Genomic DNA, 17837 nt, shown 5'->3' with positions numbered 1-17837 from the left:
GTGCATATCAGGGAAGGGGAAGCTGCTGTTGATACTTTCTAAATACTCATCAACATCTGTATACAGCCCAGGGGACAGGGGCTGCCATTCCTGTGAGACTGAGGTCCTGGGGTCCTTGACATGGCTGTGCTCCTGTCAACAATACACATTGACTCAGGAGCTCATCTGCTCCCCCACAGGATCCTGCTCCAAGCCCTTGTAGAACAACTAAGTCAGCTGACAAAATTTCACCCAACAGCAAGAGGGAAAGGGCACACTGAGGTGACTCGGGCAGACACATTGTGGGAGAGCCATGACATTAGCGCGCCTCTGCCCAGCGGTAAGCTAGCTGTGTGTGCACTTCTTTGCTCGTTTCTGGTAGAGTCCTTCATCCCACAAGCACATCACTTCTCAAACTGTCAGTCACAACAAAGATGCAGTGTGTGCTTTGAGGTCTCATGCTCTCTGTCCAAAGGGGAAAAGGAGCGCTAAGCTCCCATAGTGAGCTGCCACCTTTCACTTGTCAGTGGTGCTGCCTCAGACTCACTTTCCAGAGTGAGATAGATGAGCATGCTTGGTGCCCAGGGTTCATGTTTTGCATACAAATCCTTCCTTCTCTTGCTGCCAGCTGGATCCCTGACTAGTCCCCCTCTACTCACTGGGGAGTGAAGCTAGCAAGTGAGTCTTTAGTGTGTGTGTTAAGTGATACCTCGGAAGCTGTGAGAAGTACAGTTCTGCCCTCAAGGAGCTCATGTGTTCTCTGAGAAGACAAAACCAATCCACAGTAAAGAGATGGGAGCTGGAAAACCATAGTCTGGAGAGACCACACCTTGGCTAAGTGTGAAATAAAGCTGGTGGCTGAGCCAGTATCTTATATGCAGGTGAGTAAGGCCAGGGCCAGGTGAGCAAGGCAAGGGCCATCATGTGGGAGGGGTTATTGTGACAGAGATCAGGGGCCACTGCTCTGGACCATCATTGCCTGGGAGGAGCTGGCTGCAGTGAAGGCTTGGAGGGGTGCTGATTGGGAGTGTTCCCAGGAAGCAGGGCTCCTGAACATGATGGATTGCTTTCATTGTGCTGCAAACCCTCCTGCCTGCAAGGAAATGGCTTAGAACAGGTACAGGAATTTAACCTGCCAAATTGTGTTGGCTGACTTGAGCTGCTAGTGGGAAGTGAGCCAGGGAGGGGTCTAGGCGCTCCCACAGAACTACTGGGAATCTCACCTTGCTTCCTCCATGGGTCTCGGGGCTTGGGCTCACTGAGGTTCCTCACTCTGACTTCAAGAACTCAGCCATCTCACCCAATCAGCCTTTCTAATCATGCCTCCTCCATTTCCTATTCATAGCAGTCTCTGAAAACTAGGCTACCCTTCTCCCCCCAAAAGACATCCCCTTTCTGGACTTCTCTCCCACATAGCATTTCCTCAGCCATGCTCCAAGTAAAGGCCAACCTTTCTACCTCTCACCATGACAGGTGGCCTGCCTAGCCTACAGGCAGCAAAGAAAACTGCCAGACATGGTGCACTACAGGTTACTACAGGTGACCTGCAAAGCTGGGAGAATGAACCAGGCAAGAAAAAACATATCCAGGACCATCTGAGTGCAGTTGTGAGTTCTTCCCTGGAGAAAGATGTTCATCCAGACAAAGGCCTGGATGAACTTCTACCCCTTGTCCAAGAGTCGAAGAGAGAACCGGGTGGAGAGCAGGAGGAGAGAGGTATTTTATACATCTGGGACCATGATGTTAGATGGTCAAGGGAAGTGTTCTCTTGAGCTTCAGGGGTAGGGACATAAATGGCAGGAAGGCACTGTGACCACTCCTGCACACAACGGATAGCCTAGAGAGCCCAGCTATGACCTGGGGTAGTAGGTGGGAGACAGACTTGATGGAGTTTGCAGAGGGTGAACTGGAAGGAGAGGCTCTCAATGTACAAAGCACACACACCAGTCACATACAGCAAATGCCACCACAAGCTGCCGGCTTAGGCAAGGGACTAGGGAGAAACAGTAGACTGTGGTGTTACACATGTGTAGATCACTGCCTCACATGACAAACTGATGTAGGGAACCCACTTTGTTTCAGGAAAGGCATTTTTATTTTTATTTTACTTTTCTGCTTTAAACTGAAGTCTCACTGACCATTCTTCAATCCTCTACACCACACTTGACCCTCTGATGGTGCTGGATACAGGACTGGCAGCTGGCTCCACTCTGGCTGCCACACACTTACGGACATTGTCAGCAGTATCACACACTACATACTTCATACAAAAAATTAAGCATGATGACAAGCTTTTTTTTTCTCCATACACGTTAACACTAAATTTGAATAGATTTAACGAGTACACAACTCTGTAAAAATTAGTTTAAATATAGGCATGAACACTTACTCCAAAGTCTGTAGGTGCCTCATTTGTCAAAGACAAAAAGTACTGGGATAAGATTTTTAAAGACAACCTTATGTTTTGCTCTACCCATTAAAAACCCCATTGTGATCATGCCCTGTGCTTACAAAACATCTGTTTGTTTGTTTGTTTGTTTGTTTTTTCTAGGCTTTCTTTTGAAAGTCCAGGATTTCACTGCTGATCTTTACAAGTTAAAATTAAACACAGTGACTTCTTACTCAGGTAGTCATTCATTCATTCATTCATTGGTCATTTCTTAAACATCTTCCATTAGGGTCAAACATTTGCTAAGCCTACGAAATGCAGTAATAAATCAGCTAAAGTCTTGGGATTGCGGAAACAGTGTCCTATTCCAGCCTGGCTTGTCCGCTGTCTTGTCTATTCTTTCCTTCACTCAGGAATGATAGCGATAGCATCCTTAACATACATACATACATACATACATACATACATACTAACATACATACATACATAGAAGAAACAGAGCAGTCTGCACCAAACCTGAGACACAAAAACAACACTGGCCCTCCTTGGCCATCACACCCATCAATGTCACTTAGAGCTTAGTTATTATTCTAAAGACTGCTTGGTTCACTGCAAGAGTCATCTATGCAGTTACCCTTGCCTTCCTTCCTTGCCCTCCGTCAGTCACCTAGGGGTGGCTGGAGAATGCTGGGCCTTTGCTTCCTGAAAGATCTAAACAGGCACAAATGCAACTCCCCTGAGGGTCATCGCTCTGCTTCCCCCTCTCCCCCACACAAGGCTTTCAGAAACTCCCTCAGCCAGAGACCCGGTCCTTTTCTTCCAGCCCTGTGGGATATGCACTGTGTCTAAGCACAAGGACCGGACAGACATTCACTAGGTGCTGATCAGTGATGCAGAGCTAGAAGTTCAACACTCTTGGTCAGCAATCTCTCTCTAGCTCTGAAAAGTAATGGGAATTTAGTAAGGGAGAACTGTGGTTAGAGTCCAGTTGCCTCTGACATCCTCAACTATAAAATGGGGATATACATCCTGGAAGAGTTATGAGAATTCAAGAATTACCACTTCTTGCCAGAAAACCAACTATACTTTCAAATTTCCTTTAAACATTTGAGGTTTGTGAGCACACCCAGCACCCTCTGTGCCCCATGTCAAGTTGCTGTCTCATAGCAGGACTGATCAAGCCAGGCTCACCTTGCCAGCCAGGCTTGCACACCGGCTTCACATCTACTTGTACCAGGGTGTCCTGAGCAGCAGGCTTCTGTCCACAGTCATAAGCAGTTACCAGGATCTCATACTGATGCTGCTTGTCAAAGCTCAGCTTTTCCGTGTTCCTGATATTGCCTGAAAAGCAGAGATATGCACAGTCATTTTTGGTCAAATGAAGCAGGCTGCACTTATTCCAAACCCCTTTCCCATACCATCAACTTTTGGGACAGGGAGATAAAATTGTCCTGTTACCCCCCCCCCATCTCTTTGTGAGAAATAAAGGGCAAGAAAGAGTGAGGGCTGCCATGCATTGTCTCTTTGTGCTTTAGTGGTAGGTTCCAGGAGACCTCTGGCTGAAGCCATCTTTCTGTGCAATGGGGCTGCTAGAGAATTCCAAGTCGCATCTAGAATCCAACTGGCCTGTACTTACAAGTAATGAGTTGCCAGAAAATGACTCCTGAATATACACAGGTGTCTCTGGTGCTGGGTGCAGAGTGTTTATCTACCATGAAGTTTCTGGGAAAGAGATGGAATCCAGACAATGTCCTGGCACATAATTTTTAGCAGCTGGGCTTGTCGCCAGGAATATTCACTGCCTCTTCTCACATTATTTTGCTACCAAATAGGAAGTAAAATCAATAAGAAAATCTGTGACCTCCCTTCTGAAAGCCGCATAGAATAACAGATTTCTCGCCCTAAGGAAGGAGACATTTTTCTTCCCCAAGAGAGAACAAACAATATACTGACAGCCATTTGTGTGTGTTTGCCTCAAAGGAATTTAATATTATGATCAGAAATAAATATTTTGTCATTAATGAGCAAAACTTTGGCCTTTTTTCTTGTTTTTGTTGTTGTTTTGTTTGTGATGGAATACTATTCTTGCTCCAAAGGGAAAAAAATTAAATAAAGACTCCAAACATAATAGTTTTAAGTGTTTAGTGCCAAGACATTAACATCTTCAACTTCTAGGAACCATTTCCTTCCTATTCTCTCTCTCCTTTTGATGTTAGTGGTGACAGCAAATATGAACTCAGATATCATATCTTACCCAAACTGAAATTTTGAAAACAGAAACAAAACAGATCAATAAACACAGATGGATTCTGATATCTATTTTATATTTCACTAACACTAAAATAAATTTATGTAAAATAGCTTTCTTCATTTCAACAGTTAATTATTATTTATCTGAATTGGGGGAATCTACAACAACAACAAAAATCTTAGAAAATTCAAAAATCAAACTTTGCTCCAAAGCCTTGAGAAGCTGATTCAGCAAGCACATTCACTAGCATAGCCTGGTGGGAAAGTGGAGGCTGGCCAGTGGCAGAGAGGTTGACAAAGGCTCCCAAGACACAGGAACAAAAGCACACCTTAGCTTGTGTGCTCTCAGCTATTTCTGGAAACACATCTGTATCTACAGATGTGGGACCATATTTTCTCAGTAAAAATTGGCTTGTTATGCTTCTGTATTCCTGCCTGATAGGTTGAATTCCTTGTACTTTTCTCCAGATGTTAGTTTTACTCTGAAGGCCTGCACAGGTCTGGAATGGCCATGACATCATTTGTCTATCAGCTGGCTGCAACCTCTTGAGGAGTCCAGTGACTCTTTCCCAGGGTTCACCTAAGACTATTCCAAAAATAGAGATACTTACATCACAGTTCTTAACAGTAGCAAAATTACAGCTATGAAGTATCAACAAAAATAATTTTATGGTTGGGGGAGGGTCACCACAACATGAGGAACTGTATTAGGAAGGTTGAGAACCTCTGTTCTATGAACTCTGCAAACTGGCCTGTGGCTGTCCACCACAGGAAGGGTCTCTGCCAAGTAGAAACACCAAATATTTCTGTAGCCATCAGACTGAATGTTAAACATCTTAAATCTTTCTTCAGAGTGAAACGACTCCAGAAAGGCGGGGGCCACTAAAAAGAGGTGGACTCAGGGGTGACAATCCATGTAGCATTAAGCAGACAAAGCACTATTGATTGTAGCAGAAAAATAAACACACAAATGGAATCTTTGGCTCAATTTGTTGTGGCTCTACTTCTGGAACAAGTCTTAATGAAAGTGTCTGGGAGACTAATTTACTTTCCCCACCACCACAAATTCCATGCATGTGCAAATGTATTTCAAAGCAAAGAACATGAAACATTAGGCCACAAATGAGAGTATAATAATGGGCCCATTGTTGCATGGGATAGGGTTTCTTCGGAAAAGGACACATATTTGACATGCTTTGAAAGCTCAGAAAACCCCACCATCATTGTGTCTGTTACAAATGTATCTTTTACTCCCCTTGGAGTCAGCTTCTACCTCCTGGCTGCTTGCCAGAGGTGGGCCACAGTAAACTCAGGGAAAGCTGTGGTCCTAGGCATGTTTACCAAAGTCTGAATAAACTTGGAAACTAACCTTTAATGGCCAATCAGAACTTACATTGCATATTAATTAAGTTTTTAACTCTTTAAAAAAAAAATCTAATGTCGGAGAGGAGGGTGAAATGAACACACTGAAATCTGAAATCCACACTCTTGCAGGTGGAATTTAAGTTGTGGCTATCTTTCTGGAAATGTGCTTGGTGATCTATGGCATGCTGTGTGTGCGTGCATGCATGTGTGTGAAATTGCTCAGACCTTTGAAAAGGTAATTCCTCATCTAAAACGTGTTTCTAGAATAATAATAATAACAAACTGCAGATACATGTGTTCTTCACACACCCACACCCAAAACTGGTCTGGTAGTTAAGAGACAAGTACATCTATGGAATGCTGACCAGGTAGTAATTACAGTGGGTTTTTAAGGATGGGTAATATACAGATAATTTTAAGTGAAAGGGGTGGGGTGGGGCAAAGACAATGTGACCATACTTTAATTTTAAAAGTTCAAAGAAATATGGTAGACTGTTAAAACGCACGCGAGCCTGTGTGTGTGTGTGTGTGTGTGTGTGTGTGTGTGTGTATCTCTTTTGTTTTTGTTTTTTTCACTAATCTGTCTACAAATACTTTAGATTTCTGTGTCTTGGCTACCCCAAATATGCTTCAGTAAATCATAGGAGTGAATTATCCCCGCAAGAAGGCAACTTTATTTCCCAGGACTTGGAGTGTTAGATTATATAATAATTCTATTTTTAATTTTTGCTTTCTGTAATGAATGACCATACAAGTTTATTTCCCAGCCAATAGTATACAAGGGTTTCCTTTTCTTCAACCACCTTATAACATTTGTGAAATGAATCACTTTGCTTTTTGATAAAGGTATCATAATATTTGAAGGGTGACATCTCATAGAGATTTTAATTTGTGTTTCATTTATGGTTGATGACACTAAATACCTTTCCTCATACCTTCTGGCTGTTTAGATGTTATCTTTGGAAGGAAGTCTATACAGGTGCTTGGCACTTACTTTCCCAATGAGTTTTATGAATCTTGTATATGTTTTGCATAACTCATTATTGTACATATGGCTTATGAATATTCTCTTTATCCTGTAGGCTGCTGTTTTGCTTTGTTGATTGCTTTATTTACTGCAAAAATATTTTTAGTTAACTGTTTTTCCTTGTTGTGTCACCTATCCACTTAGTTTGCTGAGAAGTTTTACCATGGAAAAATATTGAATTTTGTCAAATATGTTTTCTGCATCTATTCAGATGGTCATATTGGTTTTTTTTTTCTTTTGTCTTGTATTTGATAAATATGGCACATTGCACCATTTCATTTGCATGTGGTGAAACGTCCTTATATCCCTAAGATAAATTCTACTTGATCATGGTGTATGACCTTTTTAATGTTATTGAATTTAGTGTGTATGATAGTTTAAATGTGAAATATGCCCCACAGGCTCGTGTATTTAATCACTTAGACTTTAACTGATGATACTATTGGAAAGGTTGCAGAATCTTTAGGAGGTGGGGCCTCACTGGAAGAAGTGGGTCATTCGGAGTGAGACTTAAGGCTTTATAACCCAACTCCGTTTCCTGCTAACCTTCTGCTTTCTGGGTGGGGATATAGTGTGGCCAACCAGCCTCCTGTTCCTGCCAGTATGTCTTGTATGCCTTCAGCCCTTCCTTACCAGTATGGACTATAGCCCTGTGGTGGTTTGAATAAGAATGGTCCCCATAGGCTCATAGATCTGAATGCCTGGTCATTAGGGAGTGGCACTACTTGATAAGGATTAGGAGGTGTGGCCTTGTTGGAGGAAGTTTGTTCCTGGGGATGGGCTTTGAGGTTTCAAATGCTCAAGGCAGGTCCAGTGTCTCTCTCTTCCTGCGGCCTGTGGATCCAGATGTAGGACTCTCAGCTATTCTTCCAGTACCATGTCTGCCTGTATATCCATCTTCTCCACTATGATGACAATGTACTGAACCTCTGAAACTGTAAGCCAGCCCCAATTAAATGCTTTCTTTTATAAGAGTTGCCAAGATCATGGTGTCTCTTCACAGCAATAGAACACTGACTAAGGCAATCCCCAGGAAGTATAAGTGAAAATAAATGTTTCTTCCCTTAAGTTGCTTTTATCAAGGTATCTTACCACAGTGATGAGAAAGCAACTAAGACACAGTTTAATATTGGTTAGTGGGACTTGCTATGATGAACTTGGCCATGTGGTTCTTTGGCATTTAGGACTGGTTTGAGGAAGGAATGTGGAACACTTTGGAATTCTGGATTATAAAATGATCCTAATGGGCCACTCTGGTGTGTGTGTGTGTGGGGGGGGGTTGGGGGTTAAAATACAATGCTGGAAGAAACATAGATAGTAGAGGCCTGGTTCATAAAGTTTCAGAGAGGGGAACAAGAACTCTGTTAGGAGCTGAGTTAGGGTCAATTTGTATGATATTTTGTTCAAGAATCTGGCTTCTTTCTGCTGCTTCATGAGAACTTGTGTGAAGTTCAACTTAAAGGTAATGTGTTTGGCAGAGGAAAGGTGTTGGAGCAAGCTTAGAGTTCCGGGCTAGAATAGTACCAACAAGGCAGCTCCGAATAGCTGCTAAGGAGGCTGAAGAGCTGGTTACAGCTCTTAATGAATTGTGCTTGGACTGTGAGTCAGAATTCAGTCTCATCAGATCTCATGCTACTATTTTGCTGAGGATTACTTTTGCGTGGACATTAGTCCATACTCAACTTCTAGACTTAGCATGGATAGAAGACTACATTTTTAAATTACTGATTCAATCTCCTTACATGTTTTACCTACCTAGTCTTGATAGAATATATGCTTCTAAGAACATATTCATTTCTTCTCAGTTCTTCAGTTGGTTGGCATATAATCATTTTTTTCCTGTGGTATCAATTTTCTCATTTCCTTTTTCATCTCTCTGGTATAGCTAAAGGTTTGTCAGTTTTATCTTTGCAAAATGCCCTTCACTGATTTATTCTCTCTCTCTGTCTAGTTTTTTTTTTTCCCCCTGTCCCTTCTGAACATGGTTAGTCCACCCTTCTGCTAATTTTGGACGTATTTGTTTTTTTGTATAACATTAAGTTATTTAAATTTTGGGTCCTTTAAAACACATATTCTTACCACCATAAATTTCTTCTTAGAACTGCTTTTCAACACCTTTAGTTTGGGTATGTTACATTTCCACTACCACTTATCTCCAGATACTCTTCAGTTTCCCTTCTGGTAACTTCCTTCACCCATTGGTTGGTCATGTGAATGTTACATAATTTCCTTTGATTTGTGAATGTTCCATCTTTTCCTTTCCTTCCATTATTATTCTCTAGTTTCATTTAGCTGTGATTAGAAAATATGGTTGGTGTGAATTTATTCTTAAATTTAAGGCTGGTTTGGGGCTCCAATATTATCTATCCTAAATACACCTCCTGTGTGCTTTGCATTCTCCTGCTTTGAGAAAATATTTTGTGTATATTGGGCTTTAAAATATAATTTAAGTGCAATGTTTTCCTATTGGTTTTCTGTCTAGATGATACGTCCACTTCTAAAAGTGGGTTTTAAAGACTCCCACTATTATATTGTTTATTTTTTTCATACAGCTTTTGAGTATTTGCTTTGTTTATTTAGATGCTCAATGCTGCATGCATGTGTATTTACAATTGTTTTAGCCGCTTAATAAATTGATCCTTATCATTAGATATTGACCCTCTTTGTCTCTTGAGTCTTTCACTTAAAGTCTATTTTTTAATCATTTAATTACTCTGAGAATTTTGATTGGTGGATTTAGTCCATTTACATTTAAAGTAATTATTGGTATGTAAGGTCAGGACTATTGGGATTTTAAATTATTTTCCAGTTGCTATCTAGGTCCTGACCCTATGCACCTCGACCTTTACTTTCTTTGTGACTTAACACTCTTCTAAAGTAGTATGCTTTTATTGGTTTCCCTTTTGTGTAACTGCAAGGATTTGCTCTGTGGTTACTATGAGGCTTACATGAAATATCTTATAGCTATACTGGTTTTTTAAAAAAATGACAACAATTTAACTTCAGTAAAAGCTTAGAACCACCTCTCTTCAAGTGTGTTTTAGAAGTCACAGTTTATCTGCTTTTGCATTTGTTGATATATTATCTTGACTGTACTCATTCTTAATACTTTTGACTTTAAGATATATTTGTAGGAAAGGACTTTGGGAGCACATTCCCCATGGAGGGATGCTCCCTTAACCTAGAGACAGGAGGGAGGGCCTAGTCCCTACTCCAAATGACTTGACAGATTTTGTCGACCCCCTCCTGGAAGGAACCACCCTCCCTGGGGAGTGGGGGTGGGTGGGATGGGAGGGTGGTTGGGGGACATGGGAGGAAGGGAGAGAGAGAGAGAGAGAGGGAGAGAGAGCGGGTGGGAGGGAGAGGAAACTGGGGTCAATATGTAAAATAAGAAAAAAATTAAATAAAACATTAAAAAAAAGATATATTTGTAGGTAATTTATCTACCCCATGGTAGTATCAGAATATTGTGAATTTGATACGTACTTACTGGTACCAATGACTTTCTTATGTTTTGACATTATTAAACAGCATAGTTTTGCTACAGGTGAAAGAGGTGGAGTCGGTACAGGAAGGCATTGGACTCCACCTGGTGCCTTTCACCCTTACTTTTGCTGCCCCCCCCCCAATAAGCAAAGAGCCTGGCAAGGTGAAGAATCAGTAACATCTACTTTAGCTGTGGGATGAAAAATCTGGAGAACCTTGATTCAGCAGCTTTTTCCATGACAGATTCATATGCAAAGAACTTCAAGAAGAGCCCACAGGGAAGCTCATGACAATGGGAGCTCCCTAGGTCCGGTCTTCATTACTTAAATAGCTGCTTTTGTAAATGTCTCTGCTGGGAGCCCACACTCCCCTAGGGGTGCCAATTCTCGCCATCTTAACTTTGTTAACCAAAGTTGGAGGCTGAAGCCTGGCAAAAGCCCATTACTCACTTTTAATGAGACAGCCAGGGAAATAAATTGGCATATGTTAGCAAAATGGCTCATCAAGGTGAGTAATTATCTTCATGACTGGGGCAGTTTACCCTCAAATGAAAGAATTTGCATCTCATCTTTTTCTTGTTCTTGAGAACAAGGACCAGGAGGCCAGGTGGAGCCTGACCAATCATCACAGATGTCTTCATTCTTGCTGTTTACCATGTGCTTGTCATGCTCCCAATTCCAAAGCTTTTGTGGGGACAGACTGAACAACTAATGCCAGGGAAATAGAGACCTAGAGCCTAAAGGAGAAAACACAACATTTCTATTGTTTTGTATTGTATAGTGTGTGTGTGTGTGTGTGTGTGTGTGTGTGTGTGTGTGTGTGTGTGTGTGCGCGCGTGTGCATATAATAGGCACAGGCCAACTTTCACAGGGTTTAGCTTGCTGGAGAAGCTGTGAGGGAGTGGTTCAGAAAGCTTCTACAGATAGAACTTATCTTCACGCCAGCATTCCCATCTTGAATTTTATTCTAGGTCTATTTGGAGTCCATCATTAAACCTAACACTTGGTTACGGAATGCTTCGGGTCTTGCAACTTTTGCATCCTACTGTGCTACTTAAATGGCATCTGAAACCAAGTGGGGATAATATATAGATATCCACACAGCTCACACTACGAAAGAGCAATGCACTCAGTAATGCACTTGATTTCATTACAATCAAGGTACAGCCCAAGTGGACTGAGTTGATTGGACCTCTGGCTGTGTGTACACTATAATAAGATTCATATTAATGGTGATGGGAAATATCCAAATGGTTTTATGAGACCATTTTCAGTTCAGTTCAAACTGGGAGGAAGGCTCTGCAATGGTTGAAATTCTCAAGGGGGGGGGGAATGGTAGCAAGAGTTTTAGAGATTCCTTAACAAAGTTATGGTTGGAAGGTGTTTTAAAATTCCCAATTGACTTAGTGTCTCTTCACTTGGAAGCGGAAAGCAGGTTGTTGTGTTGGTGATTGGTGGTGTCGGCTTATGTTATAACTGATAAAACTGAGAGGGATCTAGATGTGGGGCAAGGTGATGATGAGGCTCACATCTGGATAACAATTAAATAATTACTCCAGGAAACCATCTTTGTTTTGAATACAAATGTGTGAGACTATGAGTTCTCCAGACCATAATCATTGAGGTCCCTTGAACTTTCTGGAACTAGTTTAGACTTAGCAAGGTTCTAATCACAAATGAGCCATCGCCCTGAGTGCACACAATTAGGTCATGATGCCCAGACAAAAGGCTTCAAGAAGGGGCCACTGTGAAGTACATATGGGGCCCTCTTGGCCTGGAGAGCAGGGGCAGTGAATTTTCTTTCCTGACTATACTGGGATCTTCTCGAGACACTCACCATTTCTGTCAATGGCAAAAGGCACATCTGTTGTGACAATTTCATAGTTGCAAATCTGGCTGTACTGGGGGGAGCAGTCCTCATCAATGGCTTCTACCTGCAGGATGCTATCATAGATCTTGCCCTCTGTGACGATGGCCTTGTAGGCTGGCTCTTTGAAGGTGGGAGCAAACTCATTGACATCCTTCACCTGGATGTGGACCACAGCCCTGGAGCACAAATCAGAAAGAAGAAATGATGTTAAAGAAGGACTCACACCATATGTTGTGGGCCATGTGAGTGAAGAGGCCTCAAGGCTCTCAGGGCAGCTGTTGCATGAGTGCCTCTGTCTTCCCTCCCTCAGGGAACCAACCATCCACCTGTTTTTGCCTTGGAGCTGAGCAAGTATGCCCCAGAAAATCCTCCCCATTCTTTACCATTCCCTATAGCCTACTTCAGGCTCCATATTCCCTCCCCAACTTCTCCAATTACCCTGTTCCCCTTATCTAGTCACTCATTTCTCCACGCAGTAACAAATCAACTAGCTCTTACATTGTGCTATGCTCTGAGCCAAACTCCATACAGAGAGCAGAGTTGATTCATGGTAAGATACGTGATAGAGAGAAGCAAAGAGCTTTGCAGAAAGGAAGAGAAAAGTTTAGACTGGATATGAGCCAAGGGGAGCGCTTAGGGAATGCTTCTTGGGGGAAGTATTGTTTTCACTTGGTCCTGGATGTGGGTTAGGAATTTCTTCCAGAGAAGAAATGAGGGTACAGTATTCCCAGAGTAGAAATCAGCTGTGTAAATGCTCTGGGGGCACTCACCATCACCTTGGCCGCATCTGGGTCTTTTTCCAATGTTATAACATGAGCCCCGCCACTACCACTAATCACTACCACACAGCCAACTTTCTGCTCCTTTGCAAAGCGATGTTAATGGAATTAGGAGCTTTAAACCATCTTCCAGCCATACCTCTGGTGTGGCTCATAGATGGATATATTAAAAAATAATAATAAAATAGTTTATAAATAGAATAAATGGAGGTGGGTGGCCCAAGGCAGAAGGGGCAAACAGGGCTCTCACTTGTGTGACTTCTTCCAGGCTGCCTCCCGGGGCCCCACACCACAGTCATAGGCCTGGATGATGAAGGTGTACTCCTTCTGTAGCTCACAGTCGATGGGACTCTTGGCACGGAGCCGGCCCTCTCCAGATGTCTTATTGAGCACCACGGCCTCAAAGGGCAGCTCCTGCCCATGGATCTTGAATGCACAGATTTCTCCTGCAGAAGAGAGTATATATGGTGAGAATCTCCAGGGTTAAGACTGTACCTCTACTGAGCCAGATCCACAAGTCCAAAACTTCCACATAATTTCCTCCACATGCTCAGAATCCTCTAGACTCGCCTCTACAGATCAGCCCTGCATGCTCATTTCACAGAGAACAAAATGGAAGTGTTTCATATATGGGGATGTCACCCAGCAGGTGCTTGTGTATGGGGAGTGATGTTTCTCAGTTTCTTAGTCTTCCTGGCAGATTTTCCCTTGCCCAGTCTTGGATCAGGGACTTGCTAACAGTCAAAAAACAAAGGACACTTAATGGCAAGAATTGAAGGCCAAAGATTTACCCAGTCTATTGTCTTGTGACATCATCTTCAATGCTTGAACATAGGTTTCAGTGACTAGAAGTTGGTTAGAAGCAGGGTCCCCGGTCCTGCCAGATCTATGCCAGAGCTTCATTCACCTTAAATATGAGCATTGCTTTTCTGTGTCCTTCACTCTGGTTTACACACAGCATATTGCTGCAGCCGAATCCCCCTCCCCCTGCCAGCCTCCATTATGCCTCTCTACCTCTCCTCACAGTGGGAGTAAGCAATTTTGCCTTTTGAAACAGTGGGAGTGAGCCTCTATGAGTTCAAGATTCCCCATGGAGCTTGAACAGCTAACTTCTTAAAGAGCAGAACATGTTGTGAAATTAATGCAGTTTGCCCCTTCAGCTGGGTTAATGTTCATTATAACTGTTTCTCTGCATCAAAATTACAAGGCCACGAGAATCTTCTTTTTTCCTTAATTTGTGAATATTTATTTCTTGAACTCTGACTATAGAGCAGGCCCTGGAGTAAACATTTTGAGATGTGCTGAAAATTCGAGATGTGTCCTCTATGGTATCGAGAGCACTTGTAGACTTCAGAAAATGGTGTCCAGCTGCCCAGAGGCCACTTACAGCAAAGAGGGGAATGCTAACACTCTGAGATGGGTAGAAAAGCTCACCTGTAGGCTACTGAAGTATGGAGCCAGTATATCTGGACTCAAATTCCAAGTGTGCTATGTATGTATGAATGATAAGATGGTTTGGGAGATGAAGTCAGGGAGAAGGACATCTACTCTGAGATGTCTCACCCTTGGTCTGACATTGCTTCAGGTGTATGCCTGGACCAGGGAAAGGCATGTGAACTGCCTGGTGTACCTATGAGAATTTGCTGTCATGGTGATAGAGGCGCTGGCTTGTCTCACTCTAGCGCAGACCCTGTCTAGCTGTTGATAGGAGTTGACAATTCCAGGCAAAGGAATAATGTAATTGATTGCATGCCTGCTTTGGTCAATGATCTTTGTATCTAGGCAATCTTATTTGACCTTCATAACAAACCTACAAGGCAGCTGTTCTATACAAGTTTATACAAATCATTATTATCCTTTTGTTGTTGAGACTGGGTCCTACTATTTAGTCCATGATGGTCTGGAACTCACAAGCCTCCTACCTTAGCCTCCTAAATGCTGAGATTATAGGTCTTCATGACTAAACTGATATAAATTAGAAAAAAAGAGGAGGAGGGGGAGGGAGGAAAGGAGGAAGAGGGAAAAAAGGAAGAGGATGATAATGAGGTTACTTGTTCAATGTCACCAAGGTAAATTTGGGCATTAAACCTAGGTATGGCTGACTTGTAAATCCACATGTGTTCTACTATACCCTCTATATCCTAAAAACGCAAAGATGTCTAAAGGGCCCCAGGGATGCCTGTGGGAATGATTCATATTCTAATTCAAGTATGGCTGAATGAGTCCCTCATTTTCTACAGAGACAGCATGCCTGATTTCTTTCTAACAATGTTTTCTAAGATGTTCAATCAATACCAATCTTACCAGTGGGCTTCTGCTTTTCTTATTATTTCTTTGATCTTCAATTTCATTATGAACATTCCACTTTCACTACCTCTTTTCCTTGCTGTTTCTCAAATATAGATATACAATAATGGATAAAATGGGTTGTGGAGTAGGTTCTAACAGGAACAAAGGTGCCCATGAACTGTTGTTACCCAAGATTCACTGGGCATCTCAGGACTGTCCATTCTGCCAAGGGCAACTCTGTAGCCTCTAGGGCAGAAGATCGGGTTTTATCTGATCCTTGAGTTTAATGTCTGCTCTGAATTAGCTAGTGTGTCCTGTGATTCTGTCTCAAGATCAGTACCTCTCTATGACAATGTTACCAGCCAGTGTCCTCAAACTGGTTGTGGGGCATTCTCTGGAGTGCCCAACCACCATCATGATTATAAGACTAATCAGACCATTTCATTCTGAAGAGCCAAGTTAGACCTAAAATAGATGAGGGTAATTTTCTGCTGGAAACATCTGATCACAACCAAAGTAGTTCACAAGACTCAGCAATCCTTAACAAGAAAAAAGGGAGGAGGGAGGGGAAGGACATAGAGGAGACTCGGGGGGACACGGGAGAAGTAAACTTTTCGGTCACATATTCCATCTAGTTTAGTTCAATGTAATTCAGTGGAACTAGCATTTTGGAGGACTAACCATTATGGCTTGTATATGAGGTGACTGTCCCCCCAGTGGTCAGTGTGGCCTTGGGAGGTGATTGAATCATGAAGATTCATGGATAGAAGATTCACGGGTAGATGGATGGATTGATGATCATTGCTATGTTCATAACTGAATGGGCTGTTAAAAGTCAGAATCTAGTTACACAAAGTAGGTCATTGGAAGCATACTCGTGAAGGATAGAGCTTGTCCCTGCCTCCCCTTTTCCCTCTTGTTCTCCCTCCTGGTTGCCTTAAGGTGAGCAGTTTTGTTCTACCAAGTATCCCCAACCACGATTCTCAGGCTCACCTCAGGCCTAAGGCAATAGAACCAAGGGTTCACACAGTCTCACCTGGGGCCCAGAGCAACAGGGCCAAGGGTTCATGCGTTGAGGTCTCTGACACAATAAACCATAACAAAACATCTTTTTAGGTATTTTGTTAAAGTGACAGAAAGCTGATCAAATAAACCCTCGACATTGCACTACACTAGAACCACAAGCATGGATGAGTTAAGTGCCTTCAAACATAAGGATCAGGGGTTATCAAGCAGCCCTTTGATTGGAGAAAGGACTGGTTATAAGCAGGACCAGCTCAGGGACCACTTAGTGTTCACCCACTCAGACTGAAACAGAATTTGGTCCCATTTGAACATAACTTGGAGCTCAAGTCATACTAATTACCAAGTCTTTTTACTGAGAACTTATGCTTTAGTTGCACAAACATTTTCTTGATAGATAATTCATCCACTCACACAGTAAATATCTATCAGGAACTAAGTGCTAGGCATCAGTGTAAAAGTGATGAATGCAACCAGCCTCAGCTATGGTCCACACAATACTACTTGCAGGAAAATAAGCAGTCAGACAGCCACCTCCCTAGATGAGGAACAAGGAGTAAGTATCACATGCACACTAAAGAAGAGATGCAGAGTTCATATCTGGTGGGACATACAGGGCATGCTTGCCTAAGCATGTGAAGGCCATGTAGAGACTTCTAGAGGAGAAAGAGGATACACAATGCTACTGGAATGACAACTTGTTGCAGGCAGAAGGGACAATATGCCTTGGGGACCTTCAATAGGAAGGGGGCAGGGTGGCAGGAATAGGGTGGCAGGGCTCTGTGGTCAGAAAGGCACTGAGCTCCAGTTAAATGTTTGTTTAAACTGGTGCTGCTGAGGCTGGGGAGGTGGCTTCAGGGTTAAGAGAGTGTGCTCTGTTGCCATAAGGACCCGAGTTTGAATACCCAGCACCCATGTAAAAAGGGAGATATGTCTATTCATACCTGATACATAGCACTGAGGGAGACAGATTCTGGGAGTCTCCATGTGCTCACACATAGGCACATGGGGTATAAGCAGCACACATACAGACATCACACGCACAAACTAGCACTACTTAATAGAGGAAAGGTTTTCCATTTTTCTGTGGTTAGAACTATGTCAACTAGAAAAATTAACATACCACAAACTAGAAAAAAGAAAAGCCAAGAGGAGGATCCAGGGTGGAGTTTTGCAACAAAGATGTTTACACCAGCTCTCAGCATCAATATCTGATACACCGGGTCACCTTGGTCTAGAGTTTGTTACTAATAAAGGTTTTCTGTGGGAGGATGAAACACTTAAAAGAAAAACAAATCAGACTGAATGGTCTCTGGATAAAAACATCACTATCAAAATCTTTCTTTCCAACATGCTTTGTGTGTGTGTGTGTGTGTGTGTG

At 42.5% G+C, this 17837-nt stretch overlaps 1 protein-coding gene across 1 annotated transcript in view; it reads right to left on the bottom strand.

The window, feature by feature from the left end:
* Positions 1 to 17837, bottom strand: part of Clstn2 (calsyntenin 2) — a 556633-nt gene that overhangs the window by 113814 nt on the left and 424982 nt on the right. The window contains exons 3-5 of the mRNA XM_051206591.1: positions 13395 to 13590; positions 12333 to 12541; positions 3560 to 3709 (exon numbers count right to left, since the gene is read on the bottom strand). Of these exons, the coding sequence (XP_051062548.1) occupies positions 3560 to 3709; positions 12333 to 12541; positions 13395 to 13590 (555 nt within the window). The remainder of the gene's footprint in view (positions 1 to 3559; positions 3710 to 12332; positions 12542 to 13394; positions 13591 to 17837) is intronic.

This window comes from Phodopus roborovskii, unplaced genomic scaffold (genome assembly GCF_943737965.1).
Source record: "Phodopus roborovskii unplaced genomic scaffold, PHOROB, whole genome shotgun sequence".
Classification (NCBI taxonomy): domain Eukaryota; kingdom Metazoa; phylum Chordata; class Mammalia; order Rodentia; family Cricetidae; genus Phodopus; species Phodopus roborovskii.
The sequence above is the reverse complement of the archived record's forward strand: the minus strand, read 5'-3'. Positions and strand labels throughout refer to the sequence as shown.